This window comes from Mus caroli, chromosome 7 (assembly GCF_900094665.2).
Source record: "Mus caroli chromosome 7, CAROLI_EIJ_v1.1, whole genome shotgun sequence".
In the NCBI taxonomy this organism is placed as follows: Eukaryota; Metazoa; Chordata; class Mammalia; order Rodentia; family Muridae; genus Mus; species Mus caroli.
The window spans coordinates 23,829,275-23,852,264 of NC_034576.1; the positions used below are offsets into that span (position 1 = coordinate 23,829,275).

At 51.2% G+C, this 22,990-nt stretch overlaps 1 protein-coding gene across 2 annotated transcripts in view; it reads left to right on the top strand.

Annotated features, from left to right (window-relative positions):
- Xrcc1 (X-ray repair cross complementing 1) overlaps window positions 1-17,971 on the top strand; it is a 27,645-nt gene extending 9,674 nt beyond the window's left edge. Inside the window, exons 3-17 of one of the 2 annotated variants that reach the window (XM_021168310.2) lie at window positions 3,300-3,416; window positions 9,889-10,047; window positions 10,574-10,648; window positions 10,744-10,855; window positions 11,217-11,326; window positions 11,398-11,503; window positions 11,673-11,931; window positions 12,252-12,368; window positions 14,679-14,772; window positions 14,912-15,041; window positions 15,336-15,390; window positions 15,479-15,615; window positions 16,700-16,790; window positions 17,587-17,662; window positions 17,758-17,971. In XM_021168310.2, the coding sequence (XP_021023969.1) occupies window positions 3,300-3,416; window positions 9,889-10,047; window positions 10,574-10,648; window positions 10,744-10,855; window positions 11,217-11,326; window positions 11,398-11,503; window positions 11,673-11,931; window positions 12,252-12,368; window positions 14,679-14,772; window positions 14,912-15,041; window positions 15,336-15,390; window positions 15,479-15,615; window positions 16,700-16,790; window positions 17,587-17,662; window positions 17,758-17,871 (1,752 nt within the window). In that variant the 3' untranslated portion in view covers window positions 17,872-17,971. The remainder of the gene's footprint in view (window positions 1-3,299; window positions 3,417-9,888; window positions 10,048-10,573; window positions 10,649-10,743; window positions 10,856-11,216; window positions 11,327-11,397; window positions 11,504-11,672; window positions 11,932-12,251; window positions 12,369-14,678; window positions 14,773-14,911; window positions 15,042-15,335; window positions 15,391-15,478; window positions 15,616-16,699; window positions 16,791-17,586; window positions 17,663-17,757) is intronic. The other variant, XM_021168312.2, reaches the window with a different exon arrangement.
- Window positions 17,972-22,990: the final 5,019 nt, after the last annotated feature.

Consider the following 22,990-nt stretch of genomic DNA (forward strand, 5'->3'; position numbering starts at 1 on the left):
CGCCCTCTTCTGGAGTGTCTGAAGACAGCTACAGTGTACTTACATATAATAAATAAATAAATCTTTAAAAAAAAAAAAAAAAAAAAAAAAAGAGCCCCAGACTGGACACTTAGCATTGCCTGTCCTCACTGCCCCACACCCACACACCTTTCAGTGTCTTCAGCCTCAGGCTGGAGCCACAGGTCCTTTGGTGAGTGAAGTCTTCATAAATAGCTCTTTCTTTCTTTCAGTGAATAATGAGCCTGTATCAGCTAATGGTTCTGTTCCTGCATAATAGATTCAGTAAGAAGCCTGGGGCTTTTCTAGGCCATGGACTGACAAAACAACTCCTGTCAAAGGGAAACAGGGACCAGGCAAAGAGTCTCCTGCCTGCAATTCTACCCCCCTGGAAGGTGAAGCCAGGAGGATCCCCTTAAGTTCAAGGTGTGCCTGGTTATTAAGTGACACCTGACAAAAGAAAACTACAACTAGGCATGTGAAAACGGAGCTGAGTGTGGCGGCTCATACTTGTAATCCCAGCTTTTAGATTGTGTGTGGCAATGGCCTTGTGGGTCACAACTGTTTACAGCAGCCAAGTCTCACAAAAACGAAATGGGCTGGAGAGTTGGCTCAGCAGTTATGAGCACTGTTCTTACAGAGGACCAGGGTTTGATTCCCAGCACCCACACAGCAGCTCACTACTATCTTAACTCTAGCTCCAGAGGTTCTGACACTCTCCTCTTGGCCTCTGTGGGGCCAGGGAGCAGATGGGAGTTAGGCAAACGTCCAGGCAGAATGTTCATATGCAAGTAATAAATAAACTTAAGAAAGGAAAGGAACTACAGCCTCACGTTTGCACTGGATGGCAGTCTTCAAGCTGTCTCAGAGAAATGACTCCAGCCCTACCCGACCTTCCTGTGATGTACAGGAGAGTCACTGCAGCCGCCTCCAGTTACAGCAGCTTCTGGGTTCTATATAGTGTGTGGTTTCTTATTTAAACGGATGCTAAAATTGGTTTCACTCTTTTTGTTCACTTATTTTTAGTTCTAAAATCTTTAGCTGAACAACAACAACAAAATAATCCTTAAAACTTCCTTTTTTTTTTTCCAAATTTTTATTAGATATTTTCTTCATTTACATTTCAAATGCTATCTGGAAAGTCCCCTATACCCTTAAAACTTCTTTATTACATTTTTGGAAGACTAATTTTTATTTATGTGTATGAATGTGTCTTCATGCATGCCACATGTGTGCCTGTGCCCAGGGAGGCTAGAAGAGCGTGCCGGATCCCCGAGAACCAGAGTTACTGGTGGTTATGAGCAGCCTCACGTGAGTGCTGGGAACGGAATTCAGTCCCCGTGTAAGAGCAGCCTGTGCGCGTAACTTCGAGGGTCCATGTCTCAGGTCCCTTTAGTAGTACATTTTTGTGTATTTTTATTTGAGTGTGTCTTGTGAACAAAAACTCCTGAAAAGAAGTTGTGTCTGCAGAGACTAGTAGACTGGTGAGAATTCAGTGTTGTGGCAAGAGTGGGATCTTGTCGCTCAAGGCCGATTACTTTCTCTTGGGCTGGTTTTAGCTTCAGGAACAGCCTTTCCTTGCCTCACTCCATCCGAACTGACTCCTCATAATAAGTAAAACCCTCTCGGAAGCTGTTAACGCAGCAGAACACTAGCCTCCACCAAGAGAGCTAAGAACATCATCAGAGAGCATCTTGGGTCTATAAAACGCCCCCCCCCCCCCCGTGTACCCACATCTCTGGTATACCTGTCAGTGTATTTTTAAGTTGCCCTAATTTGGAGGCTTAGCGGTTAAGAGCACTGGCTGCTCTGAGTTCAGTTCCCAGTAACCACATGGTGGCTCACAACCATCTATAATGGGATCCTTCCAGTCTGATGCCCTCTTCTAGCATGCAGGCATACATGCAAATAGAGCAGTCATAGCATAAATAAATCTTGAAAAAAAAAAGCCTCAATTTATGTCTTTCTTTGTTCTGCAAAACTATAATACACTTAATGAAACTGCTCATACATTGGAACATGGAGTTTGTGGTAACCTAAATCTGTAATCCTAGGCCTTGGTCACTCAGAATGGTTCCAGAATAAACTAGTTCCTTAAACTCTTTAAGATGAGAGCTGTAGTTTTCACATCGACTCTGTGTGTGGGCACATGTGGGCCTCCTCCCACCATATAGATCTTGGTGCTTGAATTTAGGTAGTCAGGCTTGGTGGCAGGTACCTGTAACTGCTGGGTCATTGTACAGGACCAGGAATCCCAAGCCTAGACTTCAACCCTTGCCACAGTTAGAAATATAGCATTTCTGAATCTCGGCATGGCTCAGTGGGCAGCGAATGAGTCCTAGAGCTGGGATCCCCAGCACCCACAGGAAAGCTGGGTGGGCATGGTAGCCTGCCTGCCTGAGATCCCAGTGTTCCTGAGGCAGAGATGGAATCCCTGAAAATAAAGTGGAGAGCCATCGGGGAAGATGCCTGACATCAACCTCTGGCCTCCACCTGCACTCAGACACAGACGTGAATACACAAACATGTGCACTGCACATAAGCACTCTCGCTCGTGCGCACACACCCCACTTCTGTATTGTTAGCTGTCCCTTAAAGCTATCACCTGTTTTGATTTCTTTTTTATATTTGAGACGAGGTCTCATGTGATCCTGACTAGCCTAGGGTGACCTGAAGCTTGTGATTCTTCTGCCCTCACCTCCCAAATGCTGGGGTTATGCGTGTGTGTCACCAAGCCCCAGCTTTGCCTTTCTTCATCTTTTTCAGTGAGACTAATGTCACAGGAGTCACCAACATTAAAACAATGCTTGCTGACAGCTGCACCTACTGTGCGCCCTGACCTTCAGCCATGTTAATTATGCGGTGATCCTTGATCTAATGAGGGCACACAGCTAGTGTGTGGCAGAGCTGGGTTCAAATGCAGGGCTCGGTGGTATGCAAACCAGATAGCCCCTGGCAGGCAGTAGTTAGTCCAGGAACGGCTGTAGTTATGTGTCCTCTGTATGACAACTTGCACCTAACTGTGTGTGTGACTATTGGCAGCCAGGAGAGCTCCATGACAGGGAGTCATAGACTGATCAGTGCGGGAGTGTGGGGTGTGTGCTGGGGAAGCAGGTGTGAGGTGAGCATCCATTCAGTCAATTCTTAGTGCCATGTCTGGGCTGCCTGCTAGGAACAGATCACTCTACTCACTACTTAGTTCCGGTCCCCACTGACACACAGGTGACATCTCTTTCTGCCCCCTGTTCCAAAGCAAGCCCAGGGCAGAACCAAGGACTCAGCAGCCTTTCTCTGCTCCACAGCTGGAGAAGGAGGAGCAGATACACAGTGTGGACATCGGGAATGATGGCTCGGCCTTTGTGGAGGTGCTAGTGGGCAGCTCGGCTGGAGGGGCCACAGCTGGTGAGCAGGACTATGAGGTAAGCGGGGTTGGAGAGGCCGACACCCCGTGTCTCCATCACTAACCCCCCCCCCCCCACACACACACCAGCTGCCACCTGTGATTATAAGAGTGTGGAGAGCCACCCACCCTGCCTGCCTCCTGGAGGGTCCCGGGTATGCCGAGGAGACAGAGCAGGCATGGGGTATTGATCTGATCATCAGGGGAGAGCTGGGCTGTCTGGATTGTGGTCAAATAAGGAACAAGAGGCCGTCACTTGTAAAATTCAATTGCAGCTTAGGTAGTGGCCTGGGAACTGGGGTTCCACATTGTCATGACTCTGGTAACCTACACAATACAGGCCCTTTGTGATTGATACTTAATGTTTTCCTTGAGATGGGAAAGATGGGTTTTTCCCAGGCTGGCCTTGACTCCTAGACTCAAGCAGTTCTCCTGCCTCAGCCTTCCAGGAAGCTGGGACTACTGTAGGTGTGCTCTGTCAAGCCTGCCTCATAGGACTGGCAAAGGTCACTATAACTCAGAGTATTAGCCTACCGGTTTTCCAGTAAAGCGATGGCGGTGAAAACTGCACTCACCATGGTGCAGTTGACAAGTCTAAGCCTAAGCCAGTGGAGATTGAAGGGGTGTGTGTGTGTGTGTGTGTGTGTGAAAGAGAGAGAGCAGAGCCAGGTCCAGCGTTCTGATGTTAGACTACCCCAGCGTTGGTCGTTGTTGCACAGCCGTGCCTGTTGAAAATAAAGATGTTTTGAATGTTTTGTCACCTCCCCCTCCCTTGTTTTTTTTTTTTTAAGATAGGGTCTCACTGAGCCCAGATTGGTTCTGAACTCACATGTAGCTGGAGCTGGTCTGAAATCCCTGATCCTCCCACCCCATCTGATATGACTAAGTGCTGCCATTACAGCTGTGAGCAGCCTTCTTTCCCTCCCTCTGTCCTGCTGACTGGCACCGCAGGGCACTGTCAGGTTCGAGGGGTGGATGCAGGCCCCTTGTCACCTTCCTGGCCATAGAGGGAAAATTGTGTCTTTCACTGTTAAATATGACGATGACCGTAGGGTGGGTTCTTAGCTGGTAGGCTGCCCCAAGACCCCTAAGCCCATCAGAAAACACAGATATTTACATTACAATTCAAGACAATAGTAAAATTACAGTTATGAAGTAGCAATGAAAATAATTTTGTGATTGAGGTCACCACAACATGAGGGGCCTGAGGAAGGCTGAGGGCCACTGCTGTAGGTTTCTGTTTTGTTTTTTTACACCGAGGAACTTCTTGTTTGTTCCTAGTTAATGGAGTTGTTTGTTTGCTTGCTCGCTTGCTTTGAGACAGGGTTTCTCTGTGTAGCCCTGGCTGTCCTGGCACTCACTTTGTAGACCAGGCTGGCCTCGAACTCAGAAATCCGCCTGCCTCTGCCTCCCGAGTGCTGGGATTAAAGGCGTGCGCCACCACGCCCGGCGCTTGCTTTTTAAAGATAAGGTCTCACTCTATAGCTCTGGCTGCCTTGGAACTCCCCTTGTAGAGCAGGCTCGTCTCGCACCCACAGATCTTCCTGGGTGCTGGGGTTGGGAGCTCTTTTCATGAGTGTTGTCTTGGTCTGTTAGGCTGGGTTGCCCTCCTCACTCAGCCCTTCCTCGCCCCCTGAGGCCCTGGATGGCAGCCTGTGCCACATGCCCTCCTCTCTGGGTCGAGTTTCTTCTTTTCCTCACACTGGGAATGGGTTGCAGGGCCTTCTACATGTTAGAGAAGACGCTGTCACGGAGGCCCGTCCCCACCTGGGCCACTGGCCGAGAATTTTATCAGGTGTTGTTTCTGCTCCGTAAGATGTGTTTTTGCAGAATGAGGTTGCTTGCACCAATACCACTTTTTTTCCCTCAAAATTATATGCTAAGTCAGCAGATTTTGGTATTACTCCAAAACAGTTCTTTGCAGAGTTCTGCTCACTCTTACGTGACCTGAGTCACTTGTTAGCCCAGGGGTCAGGCGGCTCACAGTCATCTGCAGCCCCCTGCACATAGACACACATGCACATACATACAATCGAACTAGAGACAGCTGGAAGAGCAAAGAAAGGACAAATCAGCAGACCAGGGGTCGGCCAGGGTGGCCTCCTCCTCCAGGTCCCTGCTTCTGCGAGTCGGCATGCTTTTTCCCTCCATGCAGATCACGGAAAGGAGGACAGGCTTGGAGGTAATTCGAGCTACTCTGGAAGAGGGAGAAGGGGTTTGCAAGTCAAGGCCAGTTTAGGGTACTACATAGAGCACTTGCGGCCAGCATGAGCAAGTTGGCCAAAATTTTAAAAATAAAAAAGAAAGAAAAATGGGGTGCAGGTTGAGGCTGTAGCTCCATGGTGGAGTAGCGTTTGCTTAGAAGTTTTCATTGTGAGCCAAGGGTGTGCCTGAGCAGCTCTTTACATTTCTGTGTGCATGAGCCTAAAACTCCTTTGCATTCCTCCTCCTCCTTATATACATGCTGCCTGTTCCTCATGTTCCGTGTAAAGGAAGGCACAGATACTGGATTGGAAATAACTTGTGGACTGGGAATGTGGTCTCAGAGGCCACTTCCTTGGAAAAGCTGGTTGGCTTTTCTCCTGCCACTACTGCATTCCCTTCTTCCTCTCTCTTAGACCTCCATTCTCTCTGAGTCCTACCCACACAACTCTCAGTGTCCCACCCCATCCTCAGCCATTGGCTACTGCCATCTTTACTGATAGATTAAATTCCAGCTGGGAGCAAGGACCTTCAGTGTCAATAAACACAGATTCCTGATCAAAGCATCAGATCCACCCTCTATACCCCTGCCTAGAATCCCCCAGTGAGGGGCTGGGGGCGTGGCTCAGTGGCTGATTCCCTGCCTAGAATCCCCCAGTGAGGGGCTGGGGGTGTGGCTCAGTGGCTGATTCCCTGCCTACCATTTGTGAAAATCTAGCTTTCATCTCCAATACAAAAAATTGTATAAAAGAGATTTACTAGAGTTGGAGGTAGCCCAGACTAGAGTAAAGGTTGACTTTGGAAGGAAGCAGAAAAGCAATGTCACAACCAGAGTGGTTTTTTGCTTTACAGTGAATAAGACGAGACATTTGGGGTTCCCTGCCACTTAGTGTTGGTAACAGCTCCCAGCTGTTGGTTGTACACACACACACACACACACACACACACATACACATACACATACACATACATACACATGTCACCATGCAAAATCCAGCCCTGTACTTCACTTGAGATTCTGGCCCTTTGTAACAAGTGCAATAGAAGCCAGTGAGTGGCTTCTGTTCTGTATGTTTTTGTTGTTGTTTCTTTTTCACAATCCCAGCTGAGCACCAAGAGGCATATTGTTATATATTTTTTTAACCATAGTAAAAGGCTTTTATTTTCTAATTTTATAAATTTTTCAGTATGTCAGTTGGAAAAGAGATGAAATAAATAGAATAAGCCTAACTGAACATTGCTTACAGCATCAGGAGACAACTGTGGTCTGTCCTCGGGAGGGAAGGCTAGCCCCAGGCAGACTCAGCACTGCTCTGACAGTTTGGGCTGGGGATGGTGGCTTTCTTTCAGATTTGGCCCAGTGGTCAGAAGTGACTGCTGTTGCTCTGTCTCTCATCCGTAGCTTCATAGCTTCGGAAGCAGCAAGTACAGCAAGTGGCTTGAGAGAAACATCGTGGCCTTGGTTTGCCTCCCCCTCCCTTCATTCCTATTTCCTCCTCCATTTCCTTGCATCCTCTGCCCCGCCCTGGGATTTTTTTTGAGGGAAGGTCTTATGTAGACCAAACTTACCTGACCTCGCATGCTTAACCTCCTGCCAGCACCACCAAGCGCCAGTGACAGGCTTGCAGGATCGGGCCTCACACTGGCTCCCCAACCCCCTGCTTCTCTGACCTGGAACCTAGTTCTTCAGTTCAGGGTGGCTGTGCCTTCTGACCCTCCGACCTCCACCTCCTAAGTAATTGGATTTCAAGTGTTTGGCACCATGTTCCAGTTATGCTTGCTGTACAGGGATTGAACTTCAGCTTCCTGTGTGCTAGGCAAACGCCAACTGAGCCACATCCTCTCCCCCCACTCCCTTACTGTGTAGCTCAGACTGGCCTTGAACTCGTGATCTTGCCTCTGCCTCCTGAGTATTTGAACTAGATGAGTATTTGAACTATAGGCCCGCCCCCAACCCCAGCCCCTGGCTTTCACACCCCTCTTCTTTGTGTTCTGATTAGCCAGAGCTGTATCTTGGTCCAACTGCTGGCAGAGGGGTGGGGCTTGCTTGCACTGGCCATGATTCCATTGGTTTGGGCACACAGCTTTTTCATGGTTCAGAACTATGTGGTCAGCTCTGATTGTCATCTGTTCCTCATCTGCGTCAGTATCTCCATTTGTTTTCTTGAGCTAATCTTAAGCAGGCCAATTGTGTGTTTGAGGGTGTGAGTATATGCAGCCTTCCTGAGTCAGAGTGTGTGGTTTGTGGGTTCTGGGACCCCTGTCATGGCAGCTGTGTGCTTGTAGGTATGCATATTTATCGTTTATTTCTTCCTCTTTTTATTATTATTGTTACTATTATTGGGACAGAGACTTTTACTCTCTAGCCAGTGTTAAGATTAGAGTTATGACCCACCACGCTTGGGTTATTTATTTTTTTCAAGACAGTAAGTAGCCCAGATGGACCTCAAGTGTTTAATCTTCCTGCCTCAAGTCCCTAGTGCTGGGGAGCCAGGCTTGTAGCAGCATACTGTGGGGCTGCTTGGAAAAGTACCTTTCCAGGGAGCAGTTGCCCTGGGTCAGGCAGGCCACACCACGGAGACACCAGAAAGCTAGTGAATTCTCCCATTATAAATTACATTTACTTGTTTGTTGGGGGGGGGGGTGGAGAATGTGTGCGCGCGCGTGTGTGGTCACGTATGGAGGCTGAAGAACAACTTTGAGGACTGGATTCTCTCCTAATACTGTGTGGCCCCAGGGAAGGACGTCAGATCCACAGGCTCCTTTACCTGCTGAGCTGTCCCTGCCATCCTGCCCCATGAAGTCTCACACAGAGTCCTGCCAAGGAGCACTGACCTTTGCAGCTCTCCAGAGAGGATGGTCTGTGCGAGGCTGAGACACCGGCTCCTCAGAGACACTCCCCTGCCTTAGCTCCTGCAGCTGCTGCCTTCCCCAGCTCCCTGCCAGGTGCTAAGGGTCGCTGAGATCTTCCTTGGTGGGAGCCTATGTCTTGTCCCCTGCTTTCTCCCAATCCTGGGCCACCCTGGGTGGGCTACCCACTCGTTCTTCCTTCTGTGATGGCCTGCCATCACCTGCAGCCAGAGAACGTGCACATTATTTTGTGGACTGAGTTTTATATAAGAATGTAGTTACCAGCCGGGTGTGGTGGCGCACGCCTTTAATCCCAGCACTCGGGAGGCAGAGGCAGGTGGATTTCTGAGTTCGAGGACAGCCTGGTCTACAGAGTAAGTTCCAGGACAGCCAGGGCTACACAGAGAAACCCTGTCTCGAAAAAACAAAAAAAAAAAAAAAAAAAGAGTGTAGTTACCAACTGTTACTGTAAGCCTGGGTTCTGATGAAGAGAAGGCAAGGGCTGTTGTCCCCACTGGGGTGAGGAACAGAAGGCAGGATGGAATGATAGAAACATCTGCCACAGTGCGGAAGGGTCACGGGGGCTGAGAAGGTGTGCCTTTCCCTTTCTACTGCTGGTGGCCCCAAGAGAGGGGTTAGTATGGGGTGCTGAAAACTGGGTTCATCCTTGCATCAGGAGGAGCTCCCGATACCTGTAGATGGGCAAGGTTGCAGCGTGCAGCCTCTCTAGCTCCTCCTGCTGACGGAGCCTGGTAAAGCACAGCTGGCCACCAGCGCTGTCTCCACAGAGCTGCCCAGCCTGAGGGTGTGGGCGGGAAGCATCACTTAATACCTGACGCTGCTGTGCTCCATCTCTGGATTTGATCTTGTTTCTGACATCTTGTAACTCCTGGCCTTTGAGCTGACTCAACCACGCATGTCCATAGGGCACTTGAGTACTGTGCCCCTCACCAAGATGCCTCTGTGGGACAGTCCCTTAGGGCACATGGTCCTCTGTACTGCCTGATTTTACGTGAAAATGTGTCTGGACTGCATATGGCCTGGTGACCTCACTACGGAGAAATGAACTCAGCATTTCTGGGGACAACCCCACATCATGTGAACAGCCCCGCTGAACTCAGCAAACCATTACCAAGACACACAATCAGGAGGGCTTGTTGGGAAGAAGAAGGGGTCCCCAGGGAGTCGAAGAGGGTCAAGGAAGGGTGGGTGAACATGATCAAAACAAATTGCATACATGCATGGATAGTGTCCAAGAACAATGCAAAAATTAAAATCTGTCACGGCAGCAGTTGTTACCGAAGTTGGAGGAGTAAGGCGGAGAGAGTGGAGAAGACACCCAGCAGTCCTCCCCTGCCTCCACATGGTACATGTGCCCACACACCCATGCTAATGCACCCAGCTCCTAGAGGTGCCATCTTACACTGTCTTCTACCTAGGTCCTTCTGGTCACCTCCTCTTTCATGTCCCCCTCTGAGAGCCGAAGTGGCTCAAATCCCAACCGTGTTCGAATTTTTGGACCTGACAAGTTAGTCCGGGCAGCAGCGGAGAAGCGCTGGGACCGTGTTAAAATTGTGTGCAGCCAGCCATACAGCAAGGTACATGGTGTAAAAGCTGAGGCATGCCCAGGGCATGGGGAGGGTCTGCGGGGGCCTATCCTGAGCTCAGGGACTGCTCAGGTCAGGTCCTCCTGGGACAGGCAGCTTGGTTCTCTGGAGGGGATGAGCTGAGGCCCTCAGGCTCTGTTTAGTGTCACTGTTACTGTCATATTGGGGCCGGGAACTCAGGCTCCTCCTACCTTCTGCTTCTGCATCCAGACAGCGGAGGAGCAAAGAGCCTGATGTAGTTTTGCATTCCAGAAGTGGCTCCAGACAGAGATTGGGCACACAGAAGTGGACTCGCTACCTGCCATTGGCAGTGAGGGTCAAAGAGCGGTGCAGGTTGAGGGGTGAGCCCTGACTTTGGTCCACAGTTAGGGGTCAGTGAGGTTTAATGTCAGCATCACCACCATTGCTCCCTGGGCACCAGCTTCAACTGAGCCATAAAGGGCTTCCCTAAGTGAAGGGGCATGAGAGCCTAGCTCTGTCCTATGCAGACACCCTCACACCCAGCCCTCTGTTCCAGGACTCACCATACGGCCTAAGTTTTGTGAAGTTTCACAGCCCTCCCGACAAAGATGAGGCAGAGGCTCCATCTCAGGTAAGTTGTACCTGGTACACCCCAGAGCCTCTCCCTGCCTCTCCACCCCTGCCTGCCAGCAATCTTCTCACAGCACTGACCTTGTGGGACCTTAGAAGGTGACAGTGACCAAGCTCGGCCAGTTTCGTGTGAAAGAGGAGGATGACAGTGCCAACTCCCTGAAGCCAGGGGCTCTCTTCTTCAGTCGTGTCAACAAGACGTCATCAGGTGCCTGTGGGACACGGGTGCTAGGGATGGCGTTGGTGGGGTGCTTACTTAGCATAGAGCCCAGTCCTGAAATCTCAGCTCAGGGGAGACGAGGCAGGAGGGCCAGCTGTGTAAGGTCTCCTCCGGTAAGTAGGAAGTCTGAGTTCCGCCTAGGATGTAATGATGCCTGAGAGCTGAGGGCATGGCCAGGTCCCTAGGTCCGTCCAGGGAGGAGGGCTGGGGCCTGGTCTGCTGAGTCAGGGGTACAATCTAGACTTCTGGGTCGCCTCTGGATGTGAGAGTGACTTGATACCTGATAGATGGGAGCTAAGGTGACTGTGGCCCTGCCCTCTCACCCTCAGTCCACTGTGTCCTTCCATAGCCTCTGCGAGTGACCCAGCAGGACCCAGCTATGCAGCAGCTACACTGCAGGCCTCTACTGCAGCCTCCTCAGCCTCTCCAGTCCCCAAGGTTGTGGGCACCTCTTCCAAGGTGAGATCATCAGACGTTGGGGCAGTGGAGAGTGAGGAAAGCTGGAAGCCAACCCATCTCTACCTCCTCAGCCTCAGGAGTCTCCCAAAGGGAAGAGAAAACTGGACTTGAGTCTAGAAGACAGGAAACCTCCCAGCAAACCTTCGGCAGGGCCATCCACCCTCAAGAGACCCAAATGTAAGCAAACTGGATTCCTTGATTCTGTAGTGACCCTGGCTTGTGTGTCATGAGGGAAGGGCTGTGGTCTTGAACCTGCCATCCTAAAAAGGGAGGCGAAAAGCCTGACTTCTTGTAAGAGCTGGGGCTCGATGGGGCACCAACCTAATTTCTGTTCTTTTCTCCCCAGTGTCTGTCCCTAGTCGTACTCCAGCTGCAGCTCCAGCCTCTACCCCAGCACAGAGAGCCGTCCCAGGGAAGCCCCGGGGAGAAGGCACAGAGCCTAGGGGGGCTCGCACTGGACCCCAGGAGCTTGGCAAGATCCTGCAGGGGGTGGTGGTGGTGCTCAGTGGCTTCCAGAACCCCTTCCGCTCAGAGCTCCGGGACAAGGCCCTGGAACTGGGGGCCAAGTATCGGCCAGACTGGACCCCAGACAGCACACATCTCATGTAGGCCTCTGCCCTGCCCTGCATGCCCCCGCTTGCTTCATCTGTCCCTGCTCTGCTATCCTCCCTCCCTGCTTCCTTGTCCCTCCAGCCCCCACTTCTTTACCCCTTAGTTCTCTGCTTTCTGCGTCCCTCCCTAAGCTCCATCTCTGTTCTGTCTCTCCCTCACCCTGCCTCAGTTGTCCATCAGATCATGTCTGACATTCCTGTTTTGCAGCTCCATCTAAGCTCCATCCTAAGCTCCATCTCTGTTCTGTCTCTCCCTCACCCTGTCTCAGTTGTCCATCAGATCATGTCTGACATTCCTGTTTTGCATCTCCCAGCTGTGCCTTTGCCAACACTCCCAAGTACAGCCAGGTCCTGGGCCTTGGAGGCCGGATTGTGCGTAAAGAGTGGGTGCTGGACTGTCACCGCATGCGGCGCCGGCTGCCCTCCCGGAGGTGAGGCCCCACGACCTGCCTCTTAGGCAGCACACACACCTGCCCCTTAGCCCAGAGCAGGCAATGAAGAGCCTGGGGCCTGCTAGGTAGCTCAGGCTATCTCAAACCAACATAAGCTGTTTTCAAAGATGGGCTGGGCCTGCAGATGGGAAGTCACTTGGCTGGGTGGGCCACTGGATTTTGTAATGACGGCTGCTTTGTGCACATTGTGGGTTGTGGCTGTGCAGAGGTGGAAGGGAGCCTCAGGGCTGTATGTCATTCCTCAGAACTGATCCTTTGGGATCCTTTGGGTACCAGGCAGAGCTGTGACTGAAGCAAGGACGCTGGGGTTGAACCCTGTGCTCACTTCAGCGAGTGGGTCAGAAGTGTTAGAGCCCAGCTTTGAGGAGCTCAGAAGGGGCGCAGTGAGTGAGAGTCTCGCGGGATAAGAAGCATGGGTAGCAGCCAGGCAGAGGGCATGCAGGGCTGCAGAGCAAGCAGGGATGGGCAGCATGTGCATCCATCTCCTGACGCAGTGGGAGGAGGAAGAACCACTGGCTGCCAACAGCAGGAGCTGTGGAGCTGGAGAGAAGCAGACTCCGATCCCAGTGAGGACATGGCTTGAGTCTGTTTAATAAGCAGGGCTAACCCTGACACATTCATGTCGGGGACTGTGATGGGGAAGGTGGGTGGGTTGGTCAGTTGATCTGGAAGAGGTGGGGACTCCACATCCTGTTTGGATTCCACAGATCCCTGGAAGCTAGTTATCTAGCTTCAGTATTGTGATCATCCTGAACAGATGTGCGGAGGGTGTCTGTGGGCGCCTTTATTCCCTGAGGTGTGTAAGGATAGTTAGCTAGTGTGCCACAGTAGGGACTTGAATTCAGGACACACACACACACACACACACACACTGTACCAAGAATCAAAAATCTTAGGATGGTTGCAAATGAAGAGATGGCTCAGTGGTTAAGGGCATTGGTTGTTCTTTTAGAAGACCTTGACTCAGTTTCCCGCACTCACACGGCAACCCTGAACCGTCTGTAACTGCAGTCTCAGAGTGATGGCTGCTGGCTGTTACAGGCAAAGCATTCATACATGTAAAATAAAAAAGTTAGTCTTTAAATATGCATATATACAAGTTGCTTATATAAAATGGGAGAGTATTTACATAAAAACTGCATAAAATATTTTCAAACATTTAAAAAAGATTATTATTTAAATTATGTGTATGTGTAGCTGTGCGGTGGTGCACATGTGTGCTCAGGTACCTGAGGAGACCAGTTGTGTCAAATCCCCTATAGCTAGAGTTACAGGCAGTTGTGAGCACCTGATGTGGGTCCTGGGAACCAGAGTTGGATCTTTTGAACAGTACAAGCTCTTAAATATTGAGCCATCTTTCCAGCCTCACATACTTCTGTGTGAGTGTGTGTGTCTAAGAACTGAACCCAAGGCTTCCCACGTGCTATGCAACTGCTAAGCCACACCCCAGCCCTCACTGGGGATTCTAGTCAGGGCTCTACCACTGTGCTGTATATCCCTAGCCTTTTTGGTTTTGGCTTGGAGGGTAGGAGGGTCCTACTAAGTTGTTCAGGCTGGACTTCAATTCACTCTGTTCTCAAGCAGTCCTTCTGCCTCTCAGCCTCTTGAGTAGTTGAGATTATAGACCTGCTCACTAGGCCAGGGTGCTCTTACATGTTTTTTTTTTGGGGGGGGGGGGGGTTGTTTTTGTTTGTTTTGTTTTTCGAGACAAGGTTTCTCTGTATAGCCCTGGTTGTCCTGGAACTCACTTTGTAGACCAGGCTGGCCTCGAACTCAGAAATCCACCTGCCTCTGCCTCCCGAGTGCGGGGATTAAAGGCGTGCGCCACCACCGCCCGGCACTCTTCCATGTTTTGAATCATTCTGTGGTTTAAATCCAGCACTATGTAAATACCATGTAAATCTTCACACCATGTTGTTAGGGAATGGTGAGCAAACAAAGTCTGAATGTTGAGTGCAGACACAGACTTTCTGGTCTGTGATTGGTTGGGTGTACAAATGCAGAGACCCCAGATGTGGGGCTCCACCTGAATTTGCATTTGAGACTTTCCCCCCATTGCTTGGCATTCTCCTTTGATTCTCAAAGAGTAGACCACCTCCCATTGCTCTTTCTTGCCTTAAATGGAACAGATCTTCCCCATGAGGGAAAGAGCCTGGGATGGCTGAGCTGCCTGGCACGGCATGGAGCCCCTCTCGGGCTGGGAGGGGTCAGAGGGCAGCAGGATTCCTTCTCTCTCCCCACCTTCCTAGACTTCTCAGTCCTCTGCCTGAGGCCCAGTTCCTCCCCTAGGTACCTCATGGCAGGCCTTGGATCCAGCAGTGAGGACGAAGGGGACTCTCACAGTGAGAGCGGCGAAGACGAAGCTCCCAAGCTTCCCCAAAAGGTCTGATGCCCCTGCGGGGCCAGGAGGGAGTACTGGGTGCCAACCAGGTCTGCTGAGTGCCCCTGCCTCCCGCTTCTCCCCGCTGCTGGCTGCCCATAGCCGCACACTGCCCCAACCTCACCTAGCCCTTCTTCCTCAGCGGCCCCAGCCCAAAGCCAAGACCCAGGCAGCAGGACCCAGCTCACCCCCGAGGCCACCAACCCCAAAAGAGACCAAAGCACCGTCACCAGGACCCCAGGACAATAGTGACACTGAGGGGGAAGAGTCAGGTTAGAATCTGAGGGAGAGGCCTACACTCTTTAGGTCTGAGGGAGGAGGAGGGCTAGGGCCTTGAGCCCTGGGTTTGGGGGCAGGGCTGGTGTCTAGATTTCTGGATCTGAGGGAGGGGGTATGTATGGAGGTGAAGGAATAGAGGAGGGGCCACTGTGTACCCTGAAAACTGGATTGAGAGGGCAACTGAAGTCAAGTTCATAGGCCCTGGATGTACTCTTGGGTGCCATTCTGGGAGGGGTGTTACTAGATGTCCCAAGAACCAAGCCTGTTGACTGGGTTGCTGCTGGCAGAAGGACGGGACAATGGGGCAGAAGATTCTGGGGACACCGAGGATGAACTGAGGAGGTAGGATTGAAGGGGGTAAGTCTGCCTGGCCTTGGGTGTGGGTGTCTGCTCCCTAAATGTTTACCCTCCACTACTCTTGACCGCCCAGGGTGGCCAAGCAGAGGGAACAGAGGCAGCCCCCAGCCCCAGGGGAGAATGGCGAGGATCCGTATGCAGGCTCCACAGATGAGAACACAGACAGCGAGACCCCCTCAGAGGCTGACCTGCCAATCCCAGAGCTCCCAGGTTGGACATCCCTGACTCTGTGACATGTCCCCTTGGTCCCCTGGGTCTCTGCTGTGTCATGCACCACTTGCTCCCTTCCCTGTGACCCCCACTTTACCCTGCTGACAGCGTCCTGCACTGGCAAGTGCTCCCTTCCCTGTGACCCCCACTTTACCCTGCTGACAGCGTCCTGCGCTGGCAAGCACCTGTGTGAGCAACCTCATTGCCTGACTTGTGATTCAGGACTTCCCATCTCGCCCCTAAACACAGCTCTGTCTGTCATCAGCTCTGCTGCCCCTGGACACCTGAGCGCTGGGCCCAGTGTGTTTGCACTCATTACTGATAACGTTAAGCCAACTCTGTTTGTGCGTGCGCTATTGAGCATGATTCTTCCCTGTTTGGTTTTTATGAGACAGGGTCTCAGGGAGCCCAGGCTAGTCTGAAACCTGTAGCTTTGCATCTGCCTCAGCCTCCCAGGTTCTTAGATTACACGTGTGCCAGCACACCCTGCCTACCAGAAAGCTGCTAAGAAGGGTGGAGGAGATCCTGCTGTGGGGGTTCTTGTCTATAATCCCAGTACTTGGGATGTCAAGGCAGAAGGATCACAAGTTCAAAGCCAGCCAGGCTACTAAGACCCTTTTTTAAAAAAAAGAATGGAGGGGCAGGAGAGCAGGAGAGAAAAGAGCAGTCACTCTCAAGCAGTGAGGGTCAGGGTCACTGCAGGAACCCTTTCCAAGCTTGTGGGCAATGTCAGGAGAGTATTGTGAACCCCCAATGAGGGGAGTGAATCCTTGGACATCGTGTGGAAATAAGAAGAAAACCAGCTCAGAGGCCAGTGTGGGAGCCAGCTGAGGTGAAGTGGTGGCCAGCCTGGGCCAAGACCGTAAGAGCCCCATGTCTGTGTGCTTTAGCTACTGCTTAGCACCAGGCAGAGGTGTGCAGGAGCTTCCTAGTAACTTGGATGAGTGCATTAGTCATGGCCCTCCCTCCCGAGCACCTTATCCTTAGCTATGGTGCCTCAGTGCCTCGCCCTCCCTCTGTGCTTCTAAGTACTCAGGAGCTTGGTCAGTGCCTCACAGTCTGCCATTTCCCATCTCTCCCGCAGACTTCTTCGAGGGCAAACACTTCTTCCTGTATGGCGAGTTCCCTGGGGATGAGAGGAGGAAGCTCATCCGCTACGTGACCGCTTTCAATGGGTGGGTTGTGGGGTTGGGTGGGTACAGTTGCAGGCCACGTCAGAGGGTATGGGCTGCGGGAGGATGGCATCAGTGCCCAGCAGCATGAGCATAGCTGCAGCGTCTGCACAGTCCTGCTGCCCACCATGCTTGTCACCCTGCAGGGCCCTTCCCCCACCCCTCCTGAGGGGCAGCACTGGGCATTGCTGGTTTGGCTTGTCAAGGCTGCTGCGTGGAAGGCACAGGTCTCACAGGCAGCTGCAGGGGCCAGAGGTCAAGCTAAAAGCCAGGCTCACCAGCAAGCCAGAAAGAGGAAGAAAAGAGCTGGAGAGATGGCTGCTCTTCCAGAGGTCCTAAGTTCAGTTCCGAGCAACCACTGGTGGCTCAGGACCATCTATAAAGGAATCTGATGCCCTCTACTGGCATGTAGGTGTACATGCAGACAGACGCTTAAAAAGAAATAAAGAAGAGAGGGGTTAGAGAGGATGGTGCAGGGTTAAGAGCACTGACTGCTCTTCAGAGGTCCTGAGTTCAATTCCTAGCAACCACATGGTGGCTCACGAAACCTCTACCTGTAACGGGATCTGATGCTCTCTTCTGGCATGCAGGTATACATGCAGGCAGAACACTGTACATAGTGAATAAATCAGAGAGCCGGGGGTGGGGATATTTGTCCAGAATGAGAGCCAGAAAGGTGGTGCTGTAGCCAGCAGCGTGGCCCGTCCAAGTGTGCGGGCAGCTGTAGCTGGCAGCGTGGCTGCCTGAGTGTGCAAGCAGGCTGCTCACAGCTGCCCCACCCTTCCCTTTCCCCCACCAGTGAGCTCGAGGACTATATGAATGAGCGGGTCCAGTTCGTCATCACGGCGCAAGAGTGGGACCCCAACTTTGAGGAGGTGAGCCCTGGAGGGGCAGACATGGAGAACCCCAGCCCACTTTGGCATTCCCTCTGTCTTCCGATTATATTCCCAAGTGGACCCTTCTCCCGTAGGCCCTGATGGAGAACCCTTCCCTGGCCTTTGTCCGGCCCCGGTGGATCTACAGTTGTAATGAGAAGCAGAAGTTACTCCCCCATCAGCTCTATGGGGTGGTGCCCCAGGCCTGAGTGTACACCTGTGTACATGCATACAGATGTGCACATGTATGCACAGGCCTGAGTGCACACGTGTACACACATGAGTTTAATAAAGGAGGCTTTGTTTGAAGCAGCGGTTTCTCTCTTAGGAGACTCAAGGTTTTGCTGGCCTGAGTTGCCCCGTGTCCCTGTCCCAGGGTCTGGGAAGAGAAGAGTGGGGCCCTCCACCAGAGATCTACTAAGTAGCTCCCCGCGCCCCTCTGTAGTTCTGTGCTGACAGGAGCCAGGGAGTTGGAACTGTGCCACTCAATGCTGTCCCCCAAATAGATCTGATCCATCCTGTCACATGTCTATGGTCAGTGAGCTGGAGGCATTGATGCTTATCACATGTGCCAGACTAACCAGGTCCCTTCCCTGGTGTCACTGGCGTCACCAGCATGGTTTGCATCCTCCTGGGGAGGCAGGATGGGTGGGAGGAAGGCTGTTCTTAGGAAGTTGCCCAAATCCTGGAGCCCCCAAGTCTCAGCTGGGAATGGAACAGAGCTGGTAGGGGGCCAAAGCAGAAGGGGATGGAGTTGGGGTGGGGTGGGGGTGGGGCAGAAGCCACATGGTGGGAGTAGCCTGAGGCTGCTCTCAGCAAGGGGCTCCGGGGCACAGTCCTCGGTGCTGTCCATTGTGGCCACCAGTCAGGTGGCCATTTAATATAAAGAAATAAAGGCATAGGACCCAGTTATTAACAGTGGAAACAGGAGGATCTCTAAGCATGAGGTGCATTGTGAGACCTTATCCACCCCCTTCCCTATGAAAAGCAGGAATAGGGAGGGAGAGATGGATGCAGGCAGGGAGGCCAACTTCAGGGCCCCAGTCCCAGTCCCACATTTCAAAACACTCCGTCTCTGGGAAAGTTCTTTGGATGCCCTTGAGGGCTGTGAACTCCAGTCTGAGGGGTTTGGACTTCATCCTGGGGTGGGACCAGAAGGGACTTTAGACAGGGCAAAGGTCAGAGTCAGTCATGGTGAGACCTGACCCTCGGGTAACCTCCTCTTGGATGTTTTCTAACTTTAACCAACCAAGGGTTACCGAGCTCTCCCCCACCCCCGACTGTCTCATGACTGTTCACCCTGGCCGTTTCTGGGCTCAGTCAGTGGGTCAGTGACTTGTCCATTCCACTGCACCGACTGTTCTCCCTGTCACTCTCCCGACACTGCAGCCAGATCCCACAGTGTTCTGTCTGACGCTCTCCAGTAGGTCTGGCTGGCTAAGATCTGGATAGGCTGGGGTAAGACTGGGGTAACAGGAGCCGGCCTTCCCGAGGCTTCAGGGACCAATCTGCTGCCTTTCCAACTTCTAGGGGCTGCCCATGGTCCTTCCATTTAAGGGCAGCTATGGCTGGCTGAGTCTGTCCACATCACTGTGCCCTTGACCTGCCACATCGGGTAGGTAGTGCATGCCTGTCATCTAGGTGCTGGAAAGATAGAAGCAAGAGAACCCAGAGTATAAGTTTGGATGGGGCTGCCCTGGAGGGTTGTGATAGCATCCTTGGCTATATATAGCAAGCTTGAGGCTAGCCTGGATGACATGAGACCCTCTCAGTGAACTTAAAAAAAAGACTCTGGTGACATGATCCCCACCGAGGCTAATTATTATTTTTTGTGACAGTACTGGGAATTTAATGCAAGCCCTTAGCATGTCACTCCACCTCTAAGCTTTGTCCCCAGCGTTGCACTGGTCTGTGTAATGACCAGTGATCCAAAATCGTCGATTCCTCCCACTTCATTCTCCCTCACCACATGCCATACCACATTCCCAGGACCATGAAATGACTGTCCTTGGTTAGCCACTGTTCTGTGCAGCATGTTCCTCGCCTGTGAGACGCTGGGGATGCTGAGTGATGTCATGGGCCGTATGTGCCTGAAGGCACGGGGAGCAGCTGTGCAGTGCAGCATGGGCAGCGGCAGCGCAGTGTGACATTTTAACTGCAGAATGGCACCACTGGGGCAGGACGGGTCGTTTAGATGGGGTTATACAGAAAGATTGCTCAGAGGAGTTGCAGCCCCTGCAGGGACCTGGGACAGGCACAGGAGCACCTGGGAGAGCCATCGCACACCAAGAACAGGTAGGAATTAGAGCATCAGGCTGCCTAGAGACCCACTTCCACTCACGCAGCCACTGTCCTGTTGGTCGTGGGTAAATCCTCGAAGTCTCATTTTCCCTGCCCGTACAAGGTAAGGGGGACCAGAACAACACCTTTGGTTCCTTTGTTTTTGAGACCTTTGCAGTAGGCAATTAATGCTATTCAAATTGACCCAGTGGTGACAGTAGTGTTCTTGCTACCTGCCCCAAGTGTTCTGGATTCCCAAATGAAAGACACACACACACACACAGAGCCTTATATTAATATGCCTTAATCAGCTCAATGGCTGGGCCACTTCCAAACCTCCACGTGGCTAACACACTCTCCCCTTCAACAGTGCTGAATTATTACTTCTAAAACCTATATTCCATCCTGGCTGCTCCAGACCCAGGCTTGCAGCCCTCCTGGGCCACAATCCCTGACTCTTTCATGTTGGCTGTCTTTCTGTCCTACATGTCTCAGACCTGGTCTTTCTCCTTTCCCAGCATGGTGGGTCTAAATCCTCCATCCTCTCTCAGTCCCCTTGCCTGTGAATCCTAAAGTCCTGCCTCTGTCTCCTTGCCCAGCTATTGGCTGCCAGGAGCTTTATTTACCAATCAGAACCAGCTGGGAGCAAGGACCCTCAGCGTCTTACAATCTTACATTTGGATTCTTGTGCAATTTTGAGAACCCAGTTAACATAATGCAAGTGTTAGACCAAATTTACAACAGAGATATTCTCTTAGCCCAGGGTGGCCTCAAACTCCTTATGTAGCAGAAGGTGACTTTGAACTCCTGATTCTCCTTTCCGCGCCTCACAAGTATTGGCATGAAATATGAGCCTCTATGATTCACTTGAGTGAGTTTGCTTTGGGGCAGCCATTGTTGCTGTAGAGTTTTGGAAAGACTAACAGGGCAGGTGGCACAGTTAAGAGGCCCGGCTGCTGATCCCTCCAAAGCCTTCCCAGCAGCTTAGAGCACAACAGCCTGCTCACTTCCAATGGCCACTTCCAGAACATTCAGATCTCAGCTCCAACATCACCTCAAGACCCTTCCTCACCTCCGCAGGTCTCAAGGTGCACAAACTAGCATGTTCCCAGGGCAGGTTTTGTGGGCATAGCTTTACACCCACTCTCTTCATTCATGATTTGCTCCTTTTTAGTTTCTCTGCTTTCTACGAGAAATCTTTCCACCTAAACATTTTGGAATTTTTAGATTTGTATCTTCACCCAGGTCTAGATGCATTTAGCAGGCAGACTGTGTAGGCTTGATGCCAGCCTGGGCTACATAGTGAGATACCATCTTGGGAAAAAAAAAATATAGCTTAGGTGCTGGAGAGTTGGCTTCGTGGTTGACTCAGTGGTTAAGAACACGGGTGGCTCTTTCAGAGGACCCTGGTTCCATTCCCAGCACCCACATGGTGGCTTCCAACCACCTTTAACCTTATGCAGGCAAAAACACCCATGTACATAAAATAGTAAAATCTAAACTGAAAAAAAAAAGTTAGGACTTATAGCCAGATGTGGTGGTTAATCCCAGTACTCAGGAGGCAGAGACAGACAGATGTCATGGATACCTATGAGTTCAAGGATGGCCAGGGATGCACAGAGAAACCCTGTCTCGAAAAACCAAAAAGAAAGAAAAATTGAGACCTAGACCCCAGCACTTGCTGTGTGAGCCCAATGACCTGTCTCTGATTCCCAGAAGCCACATAGGGGCACAAGTGGAGCACAGACTACACAAAATTGTCTTCTGCTCTCCGCATACATGATGTGACACACCCTCCGTCATGCATATACACATGATAGTAAATTAAACTTAGCCGGGCATGGTGGCTCACGTCTTTAATCAGCACACAGATCTCTAATTTTAGGCCAGCTTGATCTACATACATAGTAAGTTCCAGGCAAGCCAGAACTACATAGTGGGATCCTGTCTCAAAAATAAATAAATAGATAGATAAATAGATAGATAGATAATAAAGGAAAAGGCCTAGGGTATCTACATAATGTAGTGTAGACCACCTGGGGTAACTGTCTCAAAAAACCCAAAACAGCTTTTGCTTCGTAATCCAGGAGGTGTCTGAGCAGGCCATGCTACAATTTTTTTTTTTTTTTTAAGAATTGCTTATTTTTATGTACATGGGTACAGTGTGGCTGTTTTTCGACACGCCAGAAGAGAGCATCAGATCCCGTTACAGGTAGAGGTTTCGTGAGCCACCATGTGGTTGCTAGGAATTGAACTCAGGACCTCTGGAAGAGCAGTCAGTGCTGTTGACCACTGAGCACCCATGCTACAGTCTTTAACGCTTCCACTGCCATGGACCTAACCGCTGACTGGCTCAGCCATCATACTTTCTACATCACTATGGCTCTCAACTGCTGAGCCATCTCTCCAGCCCCCTCATCTCATCTCTTAAAACAACAACCACCACCACCAGATTGGCCAGGGAGACAGCCCAGTGGGTAAAGGTACTCGCTGCCAAGCCTGGCAACCTGAGTTCGATCCCTGGACCCCTCGTGGTGAAGACAGACAGCTGATTCCTGTAAGTTATCTGGCTCCTTACAGGGAAATCTTGCCATTCCAGGTGACAGGCAGGGATCGGCATATGTCTGACAAGCCCAGGACTGTAAGCTTTTGAGACCACAGATGTTACCACGTCTGGAAAGGCGCCTGCCAAGCCTCTTACACTTGTTCTTGCATATAAACCTAGCATGTGTGTTGATAGTATTTTATTTGTAGATAGGGCCTCACATGATAGCCCTGCCTGGTCTGGAACTTTCTGTGCAGACCAGACTGGCCTGGAACTTTTGCAGTCTTTCTGCCTCTGCCCTCTGAGTGCTGGAGCTATGGGTGTGTGGTACCACTCCCAGCTTGGTTTTGTCTTTATTATGTTTGTTTAGTGTGTGTGTGTGTGTGTGTGTGAGGGGTCGGGTAGACATGTCATACACTCCCTGTTCTTTTTTTTTTTTTAATTAGGTATTTATTTCATTTACATTTCCAATGCTATCCCAAAAGTCCCCCACATGCTCTCCC